Source organism: Lonchura striata, chromosome 5 (genome assembly GCF_050655825.1).
Source record: "Lonchura striata isolate lonStrDom1 chromosome 5, ASM5065582v1, whole genome shotgun sequence".
Lineage (NCBI taxonomy): Eukaryota > Metazoa > Chordata > Aves > Passeriformes > Estrildidae > Lonchura > Lonchura striata.
In genome coordinates, this window is record NC_140707.1 from 72,064,866 (window position 1) to 72,085,044 (window position 20,179).

Below are 20,179 nucleotides of genomic sequence, written 5' to 3' on the forward strand. Positions count from 1 at the left end.
AGATATTTTGCTGTTGGGCTCAGGAAATATAAATAACATGAGTCGAAGAACTGTAATTTCTTAGTCTGTAGTTCCCTCTCTGCAGTGCAGAATTATATCAGTAAGACAGACTGATAGATCATTAATTAATTTTTCACATTAGAGACTTATATTTTTGTCAAATATTATTTCTAGTCAAATTTCAGGTTTGATTCACAAAGCCAGTGACGTTGATGTGGTGCCTTCCTGTCTGTGACTTCCTTGGTAACTGCACAGTTCTTTAAAAAAAAAAAAGAGAATGATGCAAACTGCAGTGACTCGTGGGAAATGAGGATTTATTTAATTAACACATCCCAAAGTGATCTGAGGAATCCTGATGTGACACTTTTCATATCTAGGTGTGTACAAGGAGAACCAGTTTTTAGCCCTCGCCTTGTTGCATTTTTAATGAGAGCAGTAATTCATTATTGATGGAGTGCTCAGCTGACAGGTGGCAGAGGGAAGGTGGAGCTGTGTGTCCCTGTGCAAAGCTGCTGCAAGCCAGGAGCAGGGAACAAAGCCTCTGGTGACATTTGGGTGACGTCCCTTGGGAAGCATTTTTGGGTGATTTGCTGTGTGCTCACATTGCCAGTGTCTAAACTGGAGATCTAAAACCATTCCTTGTCTGGGAGCATCCACACAGGGATTTTGAGGATCAGAGAATACTTGGGATTTTGCCTTTGGTTCTGGCACGACAGGAGTTAGTGATCACGTGTGGTCTTAGTGTCATCAACTCAAGAATGTGTCTGAGAAAGAGGAAAGCTGTGGGACCAGAAAACACAGACAACTTGATAGGTTTAGGTCATAAATATCAACCCAGTGGGGATTTTTGTGTGCCAGCAGGCAAAGTTTGATGGTTGAAACCCAAAATAGTCCATGTCCAAGCTATAGATTATATATGAGCTTAATGGTGATATTGGAAAGCAGCAGGACACGATTTAGTGGAATTGTGTCATGTGTGAGAGCTGGGAGCCAGGAACTGCAGAGTTCCCCAGCCTCAACCCTCAGATCCCAGCCAAGCAGACCTTTGGCAGACTCCATCCATTCCTTCAGGCTTCAGCATGACAGTGGCAGTTACTGCTTGTGTGGAAAAGGAATATTTGTGAGGAATACGATCCTTTTGGTACTCCAGGAGTGAAGCTGATACTCTGGAAAAGGTGCAGGCGACTTCATCTGAAGAGCTGAGCTGCTCCTGGGTAAAAGTGTGGATAGTGGAGCATCCCTGCCTTCACTGAGATGCTGGGAACATCCCTGTTTCACATTGGTCTGACAAGACCAGAGCAGTTCTAATCCTTTATCCTAATCCTTTATCCCACTGGGATCTACCTGCCCCTTCTGGATTTTGAAGGACACCAGAGATTTTGCTGTGGTCTAAACAAACACCTCGGTGGGAAGGTGCTTTCAGAAGTGGTGAATGCTTCCTTTGTGGTTTGCAGATGACTCTGAGTGATTTGGTCTGCAGATATTTGGGTCCCTCATAGAGTTGTTCAGGTTCTCTTGAGATAAGTTGGGTCATACTTGTGTCCTTGACCTGCATTTTGAAACCCATCTCATGCCATAGCCCTGCAGGACTTTGAAAAGCCAATCATTGAGTTTGGTTTGGTTGGGTTGGGTTGGGTTTTTTTCCTGGCTGGAAAGCCTTTCCCTATTTTGAAGCTTGACTAAGTATTGATAAAACAGAGGGATTAATTCTTCAGGCTCTTGATGTTCCTGTTTTTAAGACTTCTTGTCCATGCACAGGAGAAGAGTGTTCTGTAATTACTTTCTTCACAGAGTCAAATTTCCTTTACATCCTCATCTTAAGTCCACATTGATTTAACTTGAAGCCAGTTTTCCCTCAATTTTCTGTAATCGACCTCTTCACTAGATTTCAGCTGTTCAGAAGACTGCATATTTATTAGGGTAAGAATGGAATAATTGGGATTAAACTCCTGTAACTCTTGGATGCTCAGCCTAATTAAATCAGGTTGTGTGTTTTGAATAATAGTTCAGCCCTGGTGATGGTGCCTGAGTGATTTAGTTGCTAGAAAGTGTTCACAAAATCCCCTCTTAAAACTTTCTATATCTGAGGTTCCTGTAACATCTTCTTTCAGCACTGAATTCTCAGCTGAAATTTGGAGCATATCCAGAGAGGACAACTCTGTAGAGGCTTAATTGGAGCTGCTTCTTCTTCTGAGGGGGAGGATTGTGGGACCAAGGAGGGAGTTTGCAGAGTGAAGTTGTTGCAGGGAGCTGTGACTCATCCCTGGTGCCTTCGCAGTGCCTCTCCTGCCCCTCTCAGTTCCACTTTTGGTGCACACTGAGGTTTAGCACCATGAGAAGGGTGAGCCCCTGCTGCTTCCCTTAAAATTGGTATTTGAGAGGTGTGAACTCTCATTTCCAGGTACAGGTTGGACATGAGGAGGAATTTCTTCCTCTAAAGGGTGGTCAGGGGTTAGAAGTGGCTGCCCAAGGAGGTTTGGGGTCCCCATCCCTGGAGGTGTCAGGGAATTCTGGATGTGGCTCTTGGTGCTCTGGGCTGGGTGACAGTCACAGGTGGGATGACCTTGGAGGGCTTTTCCAGCCTCAGTGATTCTGTGGTTTCCTGGTTGATGTTTTAAAGTCTGGAAAAGAACTGTCAGGAGCACTTCACAGTTCCAGCCAGGCTGGTGCTGTGCTAATTCCAAACCCAAATTATCCTCACCCACATTGGTCTCAGCTTTGCATTGTATTTGTATCAGACAACATCATATTTTTGCACAATAAGACTGTGATGTGCTTGAATTATGATTAAATATATCTTAACTATATCTAAATATATCTTAACTCTTGTTTCAGGCTAGAAATCTTCATACAGGAGAACTGGCTGCTGTAAAAATAATCAAGTTAGAGCCTGGTAAGTTTTACATTCTTTCCTGTATTTTTGAATCATATTTTCATTTTTTCCATGTGTTTATTTTCACCCACTGTGAAGTTCTAGACAAAAGAAGTGTTTAGGGTTGTTTTTTATTTTTTTTTTTGTAGTTTCAGTGGTTAGATGACAGGAAGCCCTGCAGGATGTACCACTGCTCTTGGCTGTGTCATGCTCACTATTTCCTTGTTTGTTCTTATCTGCCCGATCAATTGCTGCCTGAAGAGATGTTGCAATTACAACGTGTTATTAGTACAAAGAGGAGATTAGGGACAGATGGTAAATTGTGAGCTCTGAGCCAGTGAGGAGCTGGTGGGCTGTGGGAGTTGAAAGGGGGAAGGGATCAGGCAGTGATGCCAACTCCCACCAAAGGTGCACTGGGAAAACCAGAGCCTGTGTTTGAATGTCATCTTTTCTTTCAGGGGGATGGCTCCTACTGTCACTTCCCCACAGTTTCTGCCACTCCTCCTAAAAGCAGGAGACCCAGGGGATCTCCCTTGCTGCCCAGGGGATGTGCTGAGTTGGAGTTTAATCTGAATCCTGCACAGAGAGTTGAAATCTGAAATTGTGTCCTGAGTGGAAATCATGGAATCCTGGAATGGTTTATGCTGGAAGGGTCACAAAATCCCAGAATTATTTGAATTGGAAGAGAACTTAAAGACCACCTGGGGCTGAAGGGCCTGAGGGGAGGGTTAATTTTTATTTCTGGTTGGTTCTGTGCAGAAAAAGAAATGAGTTTGAAGGCTAAAGGTAGAAAAAGCATGGGGAGACTCAGGGGAGAAGTGAAAACCTCTGCCTTTGGGTGACTGTGACTGCTCAGCCCTCTTGGCAGGTTTATTAGGTGGGCTGCAGTGATAAGGTTAATTAGGCAGTGGGGCCACAGGGACAATCCCTCAAACCCCGTGTGAGCTTCTATGGCCAGAATTTGGGGCAGTGGGGCTGTGGAGAGCCAACCACTCTCCGCAGCAGAGCGACGCTGTCGTGACAGAAGAGGGACAATAATAACCCAGTGCTACCTTGGTGAGAAGCTTCCTCCAGCACTGTGTCACTGCAGCTAATCCAAATGAAGTGTATCTGGTTTTATTCTGAATTTGAAGAACTGTTTCAGAAGCTGAAGTGAAGCAGGGACTGAATCCTCTGTTGATAGAACTGAGGGAGGAGCTGGGTTCTGCCTTTCCTTGTCCACTGCTTCTTAAGCCCTACAGTGATAAATGCAAGACTCTGGCCCCAGTTTTAATTAGCACTGATGACCATGTCTTGTGTTTAATTATATTGGTCTGATCACCACAGGGAAGCTATTTTTTTCTGGTTTGTTTTGGTTTGGTTTTTTAATCCATCTTCTTTTAAATGTTGCCAACCTGATCTCCATCCATCTCATGTACACCCACAGCCTCCTGGCAGGGATCTTGTTGGGTGCTTGGTTTTCAAGGAGGATTCACAGCATTTATTTACTTACTTTCTCCTTTTCCAGTTCTCATGTTTGAAATACTCAGATTTTTAAAGAAATTATTAATTGGCTGCTACACACTTCAATTTTCTGACTAATTTTAGGGGTTTTGAGTAGTTTTTGAAGACTGTAGATTGCAGGACACTGCAATTCCTGGACCAAGTCAGGAACCATTGGAATTCCCTGTCGTGGTTTCCTGGGAAGGGCAGCCCCTCCAAACACCAGCACAAGTAGTGCACAGCTGGAATAAAATTAATAATTAATGATACATTAATAATTAATGATAAATTTCTATTCTATTCTATTCTATTCTATTCTATTCTATTCTATTCTATTCTATTCTATTCTATTCTATTCTATTCTATTCTATTCTATATTGTATATTATATATTTATAATAATTAATTTCCTAAAATAGAGAGTGAAGAAATAGGCTTGGGAGTTATATACTGCATCTTCTGGAGAGGAGGAGGAGGAGGCTCATCTATGGCAATTAATTAGCTGATGGAAAAATAAGAGCTCCAAACTCAATGCTTGATTAATCCATAGACAGGGGAATTGGGAGCAAAAGACTCTGAAGCAGAGAGTGCTCCAGAGGAGGTGGGGAATGTGTTGAATAAAAGCTGAAGGAACTGCACTCAGAAAAATAGCAGGATTTGAGGAGATTCAGGATACTGTTGGCATGGCAGGGGTGAGTCCTGGTTTGTTCCTGTTCCTTCCTCATCTCCTGCAGGTAGTGAGTGAGTACCCAAAATGAGCTGGAAACAGATCCCAGCATGGGTTGTATTTATTTCATTTCATCAGCTCCTACCTTTGTCTCTTCTCCAGACAAAGAAAACAAACTCAGCTTTGAAGGTTGCTGTCAGTAATTTATTTGAATTTGGGGCAGTTCTCTAGGTCTGCTCCCACAGTCACTTGGAGTCAAAATAGCTTTTTTCCCTTTTCTGGTTTTTTTCTTTTTTGGCATAGACTTTGGAGAGCATTAGGCAAAAGTATTATAGCACGCTAATGACATTTCCCAGCATTCCCTGAGTACAAATGCTTCAAATAATTTGAGAGCCAATTCTATTTCAGAAACTAATCCAACTGTACTCAGCAGCACAGCAGCCAAAACTGTCTGAAACACTAAAGCCTCTTCCTTCTATGGGTTTAGCAGATGAATCTAGAGGGGACTCAATACAAAGAGGGAACTATTTACCAGTGGAGTTTTCAGCCACGGAACTTTCTCCCTGGGAGAATATCATAAAAAGTATTTTTAAATATGCTAATGTCTGTTTTAAATACTGCTGTCATGATAAATGCCCTCTGTCATGTTCAGAACCTTCTGCAAGTTTACAGAAGAATCTCACTGCTGGGTTTTTGGTTTTTTTTTTTGCTCCAACGATTGCATTTTCCATTTGAGATCCCAGAAATGGGCAGTTACCTGTTTCAAGTTGGATGTGAAACTGGACAGGGATCTGTAGGAGGCAGAGTCGTGCAGAGGTGTGAGATGTGCTCGGTGCATTCCAAGCCAGCTCTGCTTCATGAGGTGTGTGTGCAATCCCATGGTTCAGCCAGCTCAGGAAGGGGATTTTCCACACAGGAGAAGAGCCACGGGGCTGAGTCTGGGTCACAAGGGGGTCTGGCCCCTCTGGACCACGAGAGCAGCACAGCAGAGCTGCCCTGTCAGCCCAGGGCTCTTGGGGACTCAGGTAAGGCAGCCTCACTTCCCATACAATGAATTCCCCAAAGGTGACATGAGCTATGGAGAAGAACCAGCCTGAGGCTGATTTGAACTAAGCCTGCTGGGCTTGAACCATTGTTGGCAGCACCTGGCTTTGAAGAAATATGAAAATAACTTCTCATTACCACACACACCTTCCGTGCCTCATGCCGTGAAGCCTGGTTGGGTTTGGGATCGTGTCTGAGGCTGAATTCCTGAGGTTCCAGGAGTTCCAGAGCCATTAAAGGCTGGACATGGCTTGTGTGTGCCATTCCATGTCCCACGTGGTGCTGCCACAGCCTCAAAGCTGCTCAACCCCACACAGAGAAAAGCAGAGGCAGTGTGGACTTGGAATCCACAGTGCCCAGAGTTTTAATTATATTCACCTTGTTGAAATGGGGTCAGATTTTATTTTGCATCCTTATAATGAATTTATAATTTGCTGTCCTTCTTATGAAATGTGTGGATCCAGAGCAGGACCCAGGTAGTGCAAGTTTTCACTTAAAACAGTTTTTGGGATGGGGAAAGTTGACAGAAGGGATTGTAGTGGGGGAAGGAAGTGCTACAAGTAGGGAAGAAGCTGCAAAGTCCCACATTTGACTTGGAAAGTAATGCAGAGTGTGACACCTGGGGTGAATTAGGAGAACACATAATTTGGCAAAATACATCAAGAAAAATAGCAACAGGGAAAAGGGAGAGTGAAGATCAAAGACTGAGCTGTACAACAGGGGGGAAGTAAGGCAAGGAGAGAGAGAAGAAGAAACTGCTAAGAGAGAGGAATCTCAGAATCCCTGAATGGTTGGGGTTGGAAGGGACTTTAAGGATCATCCAACCCACCCCTGCCCTGGGCAGGGACACCTTCCACCATCCCAGGCTGCTCCAAGCCCTGTCCAACCTGGCCTTGGACACTCCAGGGCTGGGACAGCCACAGCTTCTCTGGGCAATAACAATTATATATGTTTAATTACCAATTCTATGTTGAGAGGCTGCTCATTGAAAGGACCGAGGCAGGGCAGAAGAGAAAATCCACAGGTAAATTGTTCTGGTGTTGGAGCACTCACTCCAAACTCGGGTGTGCTCCTCGCTGTGGGGCTTGTGGTAGCACATCACCATCAGAAATATTTTGTATCAGCAGAGAGATAATGAGGACCATCAGTGGTTAGCAGTTGGCAGCTCCATGCCCAGCAGGAAAATCTGCTGGTGGAAACATCACTGTTTCCAAATAGCTGTTCCCTGCTTGGAATCAAGTTTCTTAAGTTTCAAGTTTGGGGAATTGAAATTCTTTCTGTTGGACTGCAGGTTTCCATGAGTCCTGTGAAAAGCAGGCTGGATAAAACAGCATATAAAAAAAACTTCTATAGAAGATATGGATAAAACAGGATCAAAGACCCTGCTTTTTGGGAAAGCCATCCCTTTCATCAGCACAGCCAGAACCTTCCTGAGGTTCAGGAGAGTGGTTTGGAGTGAGTGACTGGGATCTGTTGGAGCACGGGGATGTTGGGAAGTCAGCACAGACCTCACCTGTGTGAGAGGCTGGGAGAGCTGGGAATGTTCCCCTGGAGAGGAGAAGCTCCAGGGAGAGCTCAGAGCCCCTTCAGGGCCTGAAGGGGCTCCAGGGGTACTGGAGAGGAGCTGTGGATGTTGCCTGGCTGGGGAATTTGCGGACTGGGGCAGATAGTGTCATTCCCATAGGGATTCCTCTCCTTGTTTGGGAAATCAGGTTGTTGAAATAAGAAATGTTTGAGGAATGGCTGCAGTGGTGTGACCCTGCTCTTCGTCCTTCAGTGTCCCTTACAAGTGTTCCTCCAATCCTGTTGTTAAATGTCATCTAATTTTTAACTTACAAATGTTAATTATAGTATTAAAAATCCCACATCTTCATTGTAGTATTAACAATCCAGGTCAAGCTGCCTGGAGAGGTTTGGGAGTCACATCTCCATGTCCATCAGCGTGGTGGGGAATGTGAGGGATTGGACAGGAGTACTGCACCTTGAAGGTCTGGTCTCTTCAAATGTGCCTCTGTCCCACCCTCTGGTGACACTGGGCTGTCTCTGAATGCCACCACTTCTCTCCTCTGCTCCAGCTCCCACACAGCACCAGCTCCGTGGTGAGCTCAGAAGTGATGCAGAATAAACCAATTTAAAACAAAACCCAGCAGTTTCTCACCCAAGAAGTCACAGCTCTTCCCAGGGTTTGTTGTGACAAGTGACCTGGGGTCTTCTTGCAGGATGGGACCACTCAAAGCAGTGGAGCACGTGAAAATATAATAATATATTTATATTATAATAGGAATAAACTTGACTAAAAACCATCAGGATCAGGAATGCCCAAAGGCCCAGCAGTGCTGTGTGGTGGGCACGGGAGCCAGCAGAGCCTTCCTGTGCTGCAGGGTCCAGGCTACAGCTGCTCTTCATCCAGGAACACATGGCAGGATCTCTCTACATTCCAGCTCTTTATAGAATCACAGAGTCATGGAATGGTTTGGGTTGGAAGGGACCTAAAGATCATCCAGTGCCACCCCTGCCATGGCTGGGACACCTTCCACTGTCCCAGGCTGCTCCAAGCCCCATCCAGCCTGGCCTTGGGCACTGCCAGGGATCCAGGGGCAGCCACAGCTGCTCTGGCAATTCCAGCCCAGCCAGGAATTCCCAGTTCCCAATCTCCCACCCATCCCTGCCCTCTGGCAGTGGGAGCCATTCCCTGGGTCCTGTTCCTCCATCCCTTGTCCCCAGTCCCTCTCCAGCTCTCCTGGAGCCCCTCCAGGCCCTGCCAGGGGCTCTGAGCTCTCCCTGGAGCTTCTCCTCTCCAGGGGAACATTCCCAGCTCTCCCATCCTCTCACACAGGTGAGCTCTGCAAGTAGAATAATTCACAGCTGTTGATGTGCCACCAATTTCCTCCGTGATCTTCCATTTAAATTTGGATTTATCATGAATTTACCAGCCCTTACCTTGCTCAGCTGCTGGGATGGGCTCAGATCCCACCCCCACGACAGGGGTCGGGTCCTGGCAGCTGGGGACAAGCAGCCTCTTGTGCTGTCCAAGGAGAATATTCCACTGTGGGGCTGTGTCCCTCTCTGCAGAGGTAAAACCCCACAGCAGAGGAGGCTGCAGAGGCTCAGTGCCTGCTCAGTCTCAGACTTTGCAGCATTCCCTCGATGGATGTTCCCGCCTGGTGTGCCACACATCCCAAAACTGCCAACACGTGAGCAGGCAAAACCCAATTTTCCCAATTCCCTGTTATTCACCATCAAATGCCTGACTGCTAAACCAGATTTTTTTTTTTTGTATGGATATTTTGTTACCTTTGGTCTAATTCTTTTTATCTTGTTGTCTCCCTCTCAATGATGTATTTTCTACAAATTCTGTCTGTTTTTTTTCCTGATATCCAAGGATATTTAATTTTTGCCCTATTCCAGTGTCTTTTGCCAAGATTAATACTCCAGCTGCCTGGAAACTCTGAATTAGTTTGTTTTGTATTCATTCTTGTAATCTTTGAGCAACTATACATCTTCTCTCCTATCTGTCTGTCTCATCTTTCAGAATCATTTCCTCCATATTTTAGCCAAACTTTTCTCATGGATAACTTCTCTTCTTTCCATCTGTTTGCTACTTCTCTATCAGCTCCCTGTCTTCTTTCTTCTTTCTCTTCCAAATACTTTCCCCCCTCTTTCTCTGTAAGTAACCTCCATTTCTTGCATGAATTCTTCATTTATAAATAGCAGATCACAAGATCATCTTTGCTGGCTGCCTTTACTACAGGCAGCATCATTCCAAGTCACTCCTGGTGGGTTTTGTTGAGTGTTTTCTTATTTTTTTTTTCATTTGTTGGAAATTTCAATGAAAAAATTGTTGGAAATTTTCAACATCCCAGATTCCCATTCCTGATATTACTCCAGTTAGGAAAAAACCTTTTCATCTGTCCAGGAAATGTAGCTTAAGGCAATTTAAGCCCATTGCTAATTGTCCTGTTGTAAAACTGGAAACAGATTATCCCTTCTCCCCACTTCTCTGCTATCTTTTATGTGCATGAAGGTTGTTACCTTTTCCATGTCAGTCCTTTTCTAGCCCAAAAATCTGCATTCCCTTCAATTTTCCCCCGTTAGTCACGGTTCCTAGAACTGCCTTGGCGATCCACGCACAGCTCCAGCTGCTCCCTGCAAGGTTTTGCTTTTTGGGGAAGCTTCTCAACATGATTTTCACATGGGGCACTGTGGAGTCTTTGCTTCTTTTTGCCAGGGTGGGGACTAAATGGTGAGATGGTATTTATTTTTGGGACTCAGATGTTTGTTAGTTCTTACCTCTGTCTGGGTTTGAAAAGCCAGGTGTCTGCTGAGGAAGGCAGGAGCCTCCCCTGAAATGGGAAAATGTAAATCCCCTCCTTCTGAATTGTTATCATTTTGAAATTAAGGGGCTCTCGGGCAAAGATATGTGAAGAGGAATAACAGTTATTTACTAGGAAAATTAAAAATATAAATGCAATAGTACAAAAAACCACCCAAACCCATGGAGAAGAAGGGGAAGAAGAAGGATCAGCCTCCACCCTAAAACCTCCATCCTGCTTTACATATATTACTATATTCTAAACCCTTAAACTCTGAATTTTCCACCCTGTGACATCACACACTTCTATTCAAACTCCATCCCCACAATCCCAGCTCTGCCATTCCATTCTGGAAGCTTCTCCACGGCCTCAGGTCAGTGCAGAGTTCTCCTGGGGGTCAGACTCTGTCAGCACAGAAAGTCTGAACTTCTCAGCAATTCTCAGGGTTCCCACAGGTCAGGATTCAGCTGTGCTAAAAGGCTGCAGCTGGCATTTCAAGGATTCTTTGATTTGAAGAGGCCACTTGGATTTGGCATTGGATCCTCTGAGCTCATGGACAACGGGTAGTGGAGAAAGAAGGAATTTTTTCAGGGTGGGCTGGGAGGATTTTGCTTTCAACCTTGTTTAGATTTGACTTTCTTAAAAATGCTTGAGTAGTTTGAAAATGCTCCAGTTGTCTGTGAGAGTTCAACTATTTCCTTCCGGAAGTTTGTTGGAGAAATGGGAGGAATGAACCAATGAGATTTAAACTTGAATTAAAGAATCTTATAAAAATGAATGAGAGGGACTTTGAACAAGGGTCTGGGGGAACAGGACAAGGGGGAATGGCTTTAAAATGGGAGAGGGTAGATTTAAGCTGGATATTGGGAAGGAATTCCTGGCTGGGAGGATGGTGAGGCCCTGGCACAGGTGCCCAGAGCAGCTGTGGCTGCCCCTGGATCCCTGGCAGTGCCCAAGGCCAGGCTGGACAGGGCTGGGAGCATCCTGGGATAGTGGGAGGTGTCCCTGCCGTAGCTGAGGTGGGATAGGATGGGATTTAAGTTCCCTTCCAACCCAAACCATTCCATGATTGTCTAAACTCAGGAATCCTTCACTGACAGTGATCATTTAAAAGCAGGATGTGTGAATCCAAGCAAAGCTGTAGCTGCAGGGAACCCCTAAACCAAGCCCAGTGTGAAATATGTGGTAATTTTATGGAAATTGTGTTGCCTTCTCTCTTTTTCATTGGTTAAAAAAATACTACTGATGTTTATAAAAAGCATCTTGACATTTGAAATACTGTTTTCCTGTCCCAGTGAAGTGTTTCTTCATATCATTCAAAATCAAGAAGCCTGTGAGGATTTACTTAAATTAGTCAGGGCTGGATTCCTGTGAGTGGGTTCCCTTTTACATTTGTATTTTGAAGTTATTTTCTTAAATAAAAGCCTGGCAGTCACTGAGACATAAAGGTTGTGATAATTTCTTTCTTAACACACTGCTACTTCTTTTGCCAGCAACATTGCTCTCAGGGAAGCTGCCTCAAAGCTCAGCAAATATAAACATCTGTTTTAAAAGAGGTTATTAAAAATATTAGCTGTGCTGCTACTTAAATAAACACATGAAGAATTCAATTTACACCAGTGCTTGAGTCCTCTTGGACTTGTCAAAATCATCTAAATTAAAGGGAGCAGGATGAAGCTCTTCATGTTTTCTGGGTTGGACATCTCTGACTTTTATATAGGAGGGAATTTTACTGGGCAAACTTGAAACAAAAGTAAACATCCCAGAATAATTTGGGTTGCAAGGGACATTAAAGCTCATCCCATTCCAGCCTTGCCATGGCAGGGAAACCTCCCACTGTCCCAGGCTGCTCCAAGCCCTGTCCAGCCTGGCTTTGGGCACTGCCAGGGATCCAGGGGCAGCCAGATCTTTGGGCACCCTGTGCTAGGGCCTCCCACCCTCACAGCCAGGAATTCCTTCCCAAAATCCCATCAATATGTCCCATTCTTCACTTTAAAGCCATTTCCCCTTGTCCTTCCATGCCAAATGACGAAAAAAGTTAATAATCTATAAAATAATGAAAGCAGAGCTGCAGAGTTTGAGTTCAGGATTCTGGGGAGAACATCTTCTGCTTGGAAATTCTCTCAAGGGGATTTTTTATCTCTTTAAATACAAACAGAAATTATATATCTGAAATGATCACTTTTTTAATTTATAAAAAATTACCCTTTTATGTTAAGGTGGCATAAACATGCCCTGCTCATAATGATTTTTTTTTTAGTAGATCCTTCTTTTTCACACACACAAAAAAAAGATATTTAGGATGTGCCAATGTGCACAATCACCCAACCCCCCCTCCTGAGCTCTGAGTCAGCTGAGTGGGCGTGCAGGCTCATATGCTCCATCCAGGTCCCTTGGGAATGAAATATTCCTCATAACCAGCCTGTGGAACGTGGGCTCCACTCTTTCCAGGCTCTGGAATTCAGCAATCCTCCCTGTTGGGAGCCTTGTGCTGGAAGCAGCTGGAGGGAAACAAAGATTAAAAAGTAAATTTTGAATTTACTCCCATCCGTCCCTGGATCCCTGTGCTGCTTTCCTGGAGCCCTCTGAACTCGTGGTCACTCTCAGGCCACCAGCTCTGGTGGTCTCCAAGAAATATTTGTGCAAGCCCTGCTCTCTTGGTCTTCAAAAAATATTTGTGCCTCACTGTTGGAGCTCTGAGAATTGCTGAGAATTTCAGACTTTCTGTGCTGACAGACTCTGACCCCCAGGAGAACTCTGCATTGACCTGAGGCCGTGGAGAAGCTTCCAGAATGGAATGGCAGAGCTGGGATTGTGGGGGTGGAGTTTGAATAGAAGTGTGTGATGTCACAGGGTGGAAAACTCAGAGTTTAAGGGTTTAGAATATAGTAATAGATACAAAGCAAGATGGAGGTTTTAGGGTGGAGGCTGATCCTTCTTCTTCCCCTTCTTCTCCATGGGTTTGGGTGGTTTTGTGTAATTGGATAAAAAAATCCCACATTGCAGGCATGAGTGGTTGGTTATTGGGTTAAAAGTGAAAATAATTGAGGTGTCATTTCTTAATTGGACAGTTTGTCCTTAAAAGGCCTTGTAGAAAGGGATACAGCTCCATTTTTTAGTTTATTTTTTGGTTTGGTTTAGTTTATGAAGTGCTGCAGAACTCAGGGTTTGTGAGACTGGTACAGAGATAAAAACTCGGAAACATCTGAGCCTGACTGTGAACCATCATCTCGAGTTCTTTCAATCCCAACCTCCACAGAGGTGCCAAAAAGAAACCAAAACCCAGCACCTCACAAAGCACAGCACAAGGAATCCAGCTGGGGTGGTGGGCTGGCCTGCTCAAGGGTTTGGCTGGGGTCCAGACCCTTGGAATGTTTTCCCAAATTCTGTGCACCCCTCCAGTGCCCTCTGAACGTTCATGATGTAACCCTGGCTGCTTCCTGTTTTTCAGGAGATGACTTCTCACTGATCCAGCAAGAGATATATATGGTTAAAGAATGCAAACATTGCAACATCGTCGCCTATTTTGGGAGTTACCTCAGGTAAATCCCACTTTTTATATCAATATACCTGCTGCTTCTCTCCTAAAACAATCCCAGTTTGGTTTAGTCCTTGTATCCTCATTAAATCTTCTTCTAGAGGTTGAATTGCCCTTGGTGTTTCTTTTTTTTTTTTTAAAGCCAACCCAGTTGGCTTTAAAAAACAAAAGTGAGTAATATTTTGTTTTCTCTGCTGGCCAAAAGGCTGGAATATTTTTATCACTAGGAACAGAAAGGAACTTTTCCCTTGGAGACTCTTGCACCATGTCCAGTACTACTCACACATTTATCAGTTCTAATATAAAAGCAGCTCATTATTTCTCTAGAGCAGAATTGCCTTTTGATATTTTATTTAATTATAGTTGTCTGGCCTATGAAAGTATGGCTGGGGAGTTAAAAATTTGAGCTGCTGATAATAACATTTTTCACAGTTCTGGTGTAACAGAGGCAGAACCAAGGTGCTGTCAGCTCCCTGCACCTTTCATTAAATATCATACAGGAAATCTGGGAATATTCTCAATTTCTGTGCAACTCTGCCATTTATCAGTTGGCTCTGTGGAAATATCAATCTGCACTTTGCCTGCTTGGTCTTTTTTCTATGAGACTTCATCTTTTTCTTGGAGGGCTACATTTAAATAATCCCTGCAGCCCAAATAGACTCAACTGGAACTAAATGGCCAAATTTATAATTCCACATTTTGGGCGTCATGAAGACTTTTTTAGATATAATGAGGTTATTTCAATTTAAGATTGAAACACTGAGTTTAGTGTGATATTTAATCACACTAAATTTTGCTGATAGTAGATAAACCTCAGTGTTTTATTGTAGAGTTAAAGCACCACCTTTTATGTTTAATGATGTTTAAATATTTCTCAGGGACTTTGGCATAAAACTTTTGTTTTGACTGGTGAAAATTACATTTTTCTATTTTTAGATCAATATTTTTGTATTGATAACATGAGAATTTATATTAATAACATGAGAATTTATATTAATAACAGTGTAACTGCTGGTCATGTATCATAATGTGTATTTTAAACAGAGACTGATCAAGACTAATAGAAAATAATTTAAATTATGAGGATTAACTATATTCTTCATCCAGATCAATCACTTTCTGATGCCTGTATTTTAATTTTGTTTTGGTAGCCGTGAGAAGCTGTGGATATGCATGGAATACTGTGGTGGGGGATCCCTCCAGGACATTTACCATGGTATTTGGGCAATTATTTTCACATTTTTGCAAAAAGAAAAATAAATAATAAACCTGCAGGGAACGGTTGGTATTGGATGTGGGGGGTTTTGGGGGATATAAACTGTTTTTTAGCTACCATCAGTAGATTTTGAGAGCACTTTTCAGATACGGTGACCAGCATTTTTAATATTTATAATATTGGCATTTTAATATTGACATATTATTTGTTATTTAATATTTGTCATTTATGGCAGAACGCTTGGATATGGGGTGAGGAAGCAGTTTTCATGGGGAAATCTCAACATTTGATCTTTAAAGGGGAAAAATTATTCTTATTCCTGCCCCTGTGAAATACCATCTCACTCTTGTATTATTTTCCTTCCTGAAGTTCTCATCTGGAGTGGTTGATGCTGTAGAATAATTTATTAGAATTGTTGGAAAAACAGTTGGGGACTTGCTGTGCCTTTAAATGATAACACTGAGGTTTTGGATGCCTGAGCTCTTTCTGCTTTATTTTTCAACTATTTGGTAGAAATCCCTTAAAATAATTCCAAGCCCCTTAGATAGTCCCTGATGTGAGACATTCCCATTTCTAATACTAAAATATTAGCAGAAGTCACTTTTAGTTTCCTGACACTAACAGAGTACTACAAAATCATTTGTAAAATCATAATTAGATGCTGTGAAAACGGGTTTTCTTCTCACTGTGGGTATTGTCCTCTGGGATGGGGCTGTTTGGGGTTTTTTTTACAGAAAGCCTTTCTGTAAAACAAGCAAACAAACCCCTCTTTTCAGCTCAGTGTACAATACAGACCATGTAAAACCAGCCTTTAACTTTGGCCTGGACAAACCACTTTCTGGCTGCTTCACAGTGTTATTTATCTATGTGTTGTAAACTTAATTTTTGTGTCTTTATTTCCAGTAACAGGACCTCTGTCAGAGTTGCAAATTGCTTATGTGTGCAGAGAAACTCTACAGGTAATGTACTTCTGCAGGTGCACAATAAAGTTTTTATTCCATGTAAATAGAGACAGAAAATTGGTTCAAATCCAACATTTCTATTGGGAATCAAGCAGACACAAATTAACCAGGGTAACCTGTTCTTTTCCATGCTGTAAATAAAAATCACCAAGAAATTCTAGTGTGATATAGTGCAAATATTTGCTAAAATATTGAACTGCCTGTCTGCCCTGTGGTGGTAAATTTAATGATGTGTATGGGTAAAATACTGCAACCAGATAAATACAATTCTCTTTCATTTTGTGACTGCTGATAGCAAAAAATAAAAGATGAAGCACCCCTTATCTGCAAATCTCAAATGTCTCCATTTACAAATCAAATCTGTTGAGAAGATTAAATTTATTAAATAGAATTGGCTTTGTAGGATGTTAACAAATGGCAGAATAATTCATTGTGTCTTTTATTTCCAGGGTCTTGCTTATTTACACATGAAGGGCAAAATGCACAGAGACATAAAGGTAACTTGGAACCTTGAGAAATCTATCTTACAGTTCCAAGTGCAGGAAAAATATTCCTGATCAAGATTTTGAATTTATTTTGTTTTAGGGTGCAAACATTCTCCTAACAGACCACGGAGATGTTAAATTGGGTGAGTTGCCTGAGTTTTATAATACGGATTTAATTTCATTTATGGAGCCACGTGGATGTGGCACTTGGGGACATGGGGTAGTGCTGGGGAATGGCTGGACTCTATAATTTAAAGGTTTTTTCCAACCTAAATGATTCCATGATTATTTAGGGCCATAGATGATGATAGAAGTTGATGACAAAGTGTGTATCCATGGCTAGGCTGTGTAGGAGATGAGTTTTGTATTCTATCAAGAAATTATCTATAATTTAATTATTCAATCACTGAGCCTTTAAACCTCCCAGATTTTCTTGGAATTTGCCAGGCTGGCATTACCTGGATGTCAGTTTTTATCCCTCAGAGTCTTTGAGGATGGCCTGTTGGGGGCAGCCTGTGGAAAAGTGGGATCTGATCCTGGCTCTGTGTGTGCTCTTGGGCAATTCCACAAAGGGGGAGGAGAGGAAAACTCCCAGATCTGCAGGGAAAAGCTGCCATGGAATGTCACCATCCCACTGGAATCAGGGCACCTTTGCCTCCAGAGCCCTGTGGGGAAGCAGGAATGCTGTGTTGGAAAAGGAGAGATTTTTAAATAAAGGAAAAAGAGGAGTAAAACCTCAACACCAAGAGGAGATTCCAGTCCCTGCATTAAACTTGGCATACACAGTGGTACCTGCCTTTTGCCTGCCTGAATTTTCCCAAGTTATCTTCCAGCTTTCATGCCACCAATCAATCAAAATAAAATGGATTTAAATGATTTTTGGCTCTGCAAGACCAACTGATGTTTGAAAGTTCTGCAGGGAAGGGATGATTGAGTCTCCAGGGTGGAGAACAGATGCCCCATCACAGTTCCTCCATAAATAACACAGAAAAGGTGCCTTTTCCAAGGCATGATGCTCTTTTTCCTCTTAAATTGAGTATCCAAAAATTCTGGTTGATGTATTGTGAGATGGAAAGAATTATCTAGGAGAGGAACTGTATGTAGAAAGAAAACTCTTTGATTTGAAGTCATGTCAGTGAAGACATTAATGATCTTATTATTAATCTTCATCTGTTTCCCTTAATGGATTTTTAATTTGCATGAGACACATGATTCTTCTTTCATCACACAGGAAGATTGGGGTCTTCAACTGTGATTTCTAAGGCTCTGATGGTTTGATTTTATTTTCCAGCCGACTTTGGGGTAGCAGCAAAAATAACAGCCACTATTGCAAAGAGGAAATCCTTTATTGGCACCCCTTACTGGTAAGAAGCCACTTTGGTTGCTGTGCTGCAAAGCTGAGCCTATTTATGCCAAAAATCCTCCAACACACACATATGTCTATAGAAATTGCATAAATCCCCTTTCTTCCAAGTAAAATGCCCAGAGGGTAAAAATCTGGGAAGCGCTGATCTGTTGCTGTAACAAAAGCTACTTGATATTTGAGGCAGGGTTTATTCCCAAATTTATCTTTGCAGATTATTTTCCCTTTTTGGGGGATACCAATGGTTATTTAGTTTCTCAGCCTTACATTTTTAGTGACTGAAACAGCGTCTTTCTGATTTCTGTGCAGAATGGAAACCAGATTTCAGACTATCTTTTAATCATCCCTACTGATTAATGTCTGCACAAGGCAGCATTTGATATGCAAATAATCATATGCAAATAATCATATGCAAATAATCACCTCTGTGTCCAGAGATTATCCAATTGCATCCCCCTCCTAAGATGTTTATTTAAATCCATAAGGAGCTTTTGAGTGCTTTGTGTCCTTACTGTGCTCTTTAATTTGACATTTTTGCTGTATTTCTTGTTTGTTTTTATGATGTATTCAGCACATTTATTTTGTGTCCCTTAGTTTTGTTCAGATATTTAAAGAATATTATACCCATTATGAAAAATGTACATTAATTGTCCTTAGGTCCTTAGATCCAAAGTATTTCCTGAGCTTTAGGGAAAAAAAATAACCCAAAGCCCTGAAATACATTCTTCGTAGAATAATATTAAAACAAATAGAATCATCATAAGTGTATAGCTTAAATTAGTGTGTAGTGTTTTATGTGTATGTTAGTAAAAACCTTAAAAATATTTCTGTAATGATCAAAGCCCAATCTGAACATAAAATCCTTAACTTACTCTATTAGACATAAAAATATGTAAGTGTATTGGTTAAATTAGTTTGTAATTTTTATGTATATGTTAATCAAATCAGTAAAATATTAATAAAGTTTTTATTATAAAATAAATTATTTTTTTAAAATTTTTATGAAATAATTTTTATTAAAGTGTTCATAAAAATTTTTTAAGTATTTCTGTAATGATCAAAACCCAGTCTGAACATAAAATCCTTAACTTACTCCATTAGACATAAAAATATTTGTATTCCCCCTGTTCATTCCTTCCTTCTTTCTTAGGGGGGAATATGAGATATTTTAAATTATGAATCATTGTCGCAGACATTAAAATATGTGTAATTTTTTTATTATTTTTTATTTTATTTACATGTATTTATGTGGAAATATAGGTTGGATATTAGGAAAAATATTTTCATGGAAAGAGTGATAAAGCTCTGGAGGTGGTGGAGTCCCCATCCCTGGGTGTGTTTAACAAAGCCTGGATGTGGCACTGGGTGCCAGGGTTGAGTTGAGCTGTTGGGGCTGGGTTGGACTCCGTGGTCTTGAAGGTCTCTTCCAACCCAGTGATTCTGTGAATTTAATTTAATTCTATTTTTTATGCACGTGCACAGTTGTGATTCTCCTTGAGGGCAGACACTGAAGGAAGTGTTGGTTTTGCAGGATGGCCCCCGAGGTGGCGGCGGTGGAGAAGAACGGGGGGTACAACCAGCTGTGCGACATCTGGGCCGTGGGCATCACTGCCATCGAGCTGGCAGAGCTGCAGCCACCCATGTTCGACCTGCACCCCATGAGGTTTGTGCCCTGGGGGCTCCTCTGCCTGAATCCCAGCAGGAATTGTCAGGATTGTTTCCATGTCTGTCTTTAAGGCATCGGTCTGCTGAAGTCTTGCATTTGGAATGTGTCTGGGTTTGAACAGCCAGGTGTCTGCTGAGGAAGGCAGGAGCCTCCCTTGAAATGGAAAATGCAAATCCCCTCCCTCTGAATTATTACAGTTTTGAATTTAAGGGGTTCTCAGGCAAAGATATGGGAGTAGGAATAAGAGTTCTTTAATAAGAAAATTAAAAATACAAATGCAATAGTACAAAAAACCAGAAAACAAAGCAGTGCCAGAGTGAGAGCAGCCCTGTCCCCTGTGGGTCAGGGAGTGGCTCAGCCCCATCCCAGGGGGGCTCAGCCCTCCTGCAGTGCCAGCTGTGCTTCTGCTGGAGCAGGATCTGCACAAGGGGGGAGTTTTCCTTGGAGCTCCAGGGCTGGGGGAGATGGGCCTGGGCTCCTCTGGGAATGCAGGGGGAAGGAAGCTGCTCCTCTGGGAATGCAGGGGGAAGGAAGCTGCTCCTCTGGGAATGCAGGGGGAAGGAAGCTGCTCC

The 20,179-nt window shown here is 42.5% G+C and overlaps 1 protein-coding gene across 2 annotated transcripts in view; it reads left to right on the forward strand.

The window, feature by feature from the left end:
- The window catches only part of MAP4K5 (mitogen-activated protein kinase kinase kinase kinase 5), a 57,430-nt gene that overhangs the window by 16,765 nt on the left and 20,486 nt on the right, over nt 1-20,179 (forward strand). For both annotated transcript variants that reach the window (XM_085581052.1, XM_077783873.2), the window contains exons 2-9: nt 2,836-2,893; nt 13,829-13,919; nt 15,067-15,131; nt 16,035-16,090; nt 16,543-16,590; nt 16,679-16,721; nt 17,870-17,942; nt 19,473-19,604. In XM_085581052.1, the coding sequence (XP_085437178.1) occupies nt 2,836-2,893; nt 13,829-13,919; nt 15,067-15,131; nt 16,035-16,090; nt 16,543-16,590; nt 16,679-16,721; nt 17,870-17,942; nt 19,473-19,604 (566 nt within the window). The remainder of the gene's footprint in view (nt 1-2,835; nt 2,894-13,828; nt 13,920-15,066; nt 15,132-16,034; nt 16,091-16,542; nt 16,591-16,678; nt 16,722-17,869; nt 17,943-19,472; nt 19,605-20,179) is intronic.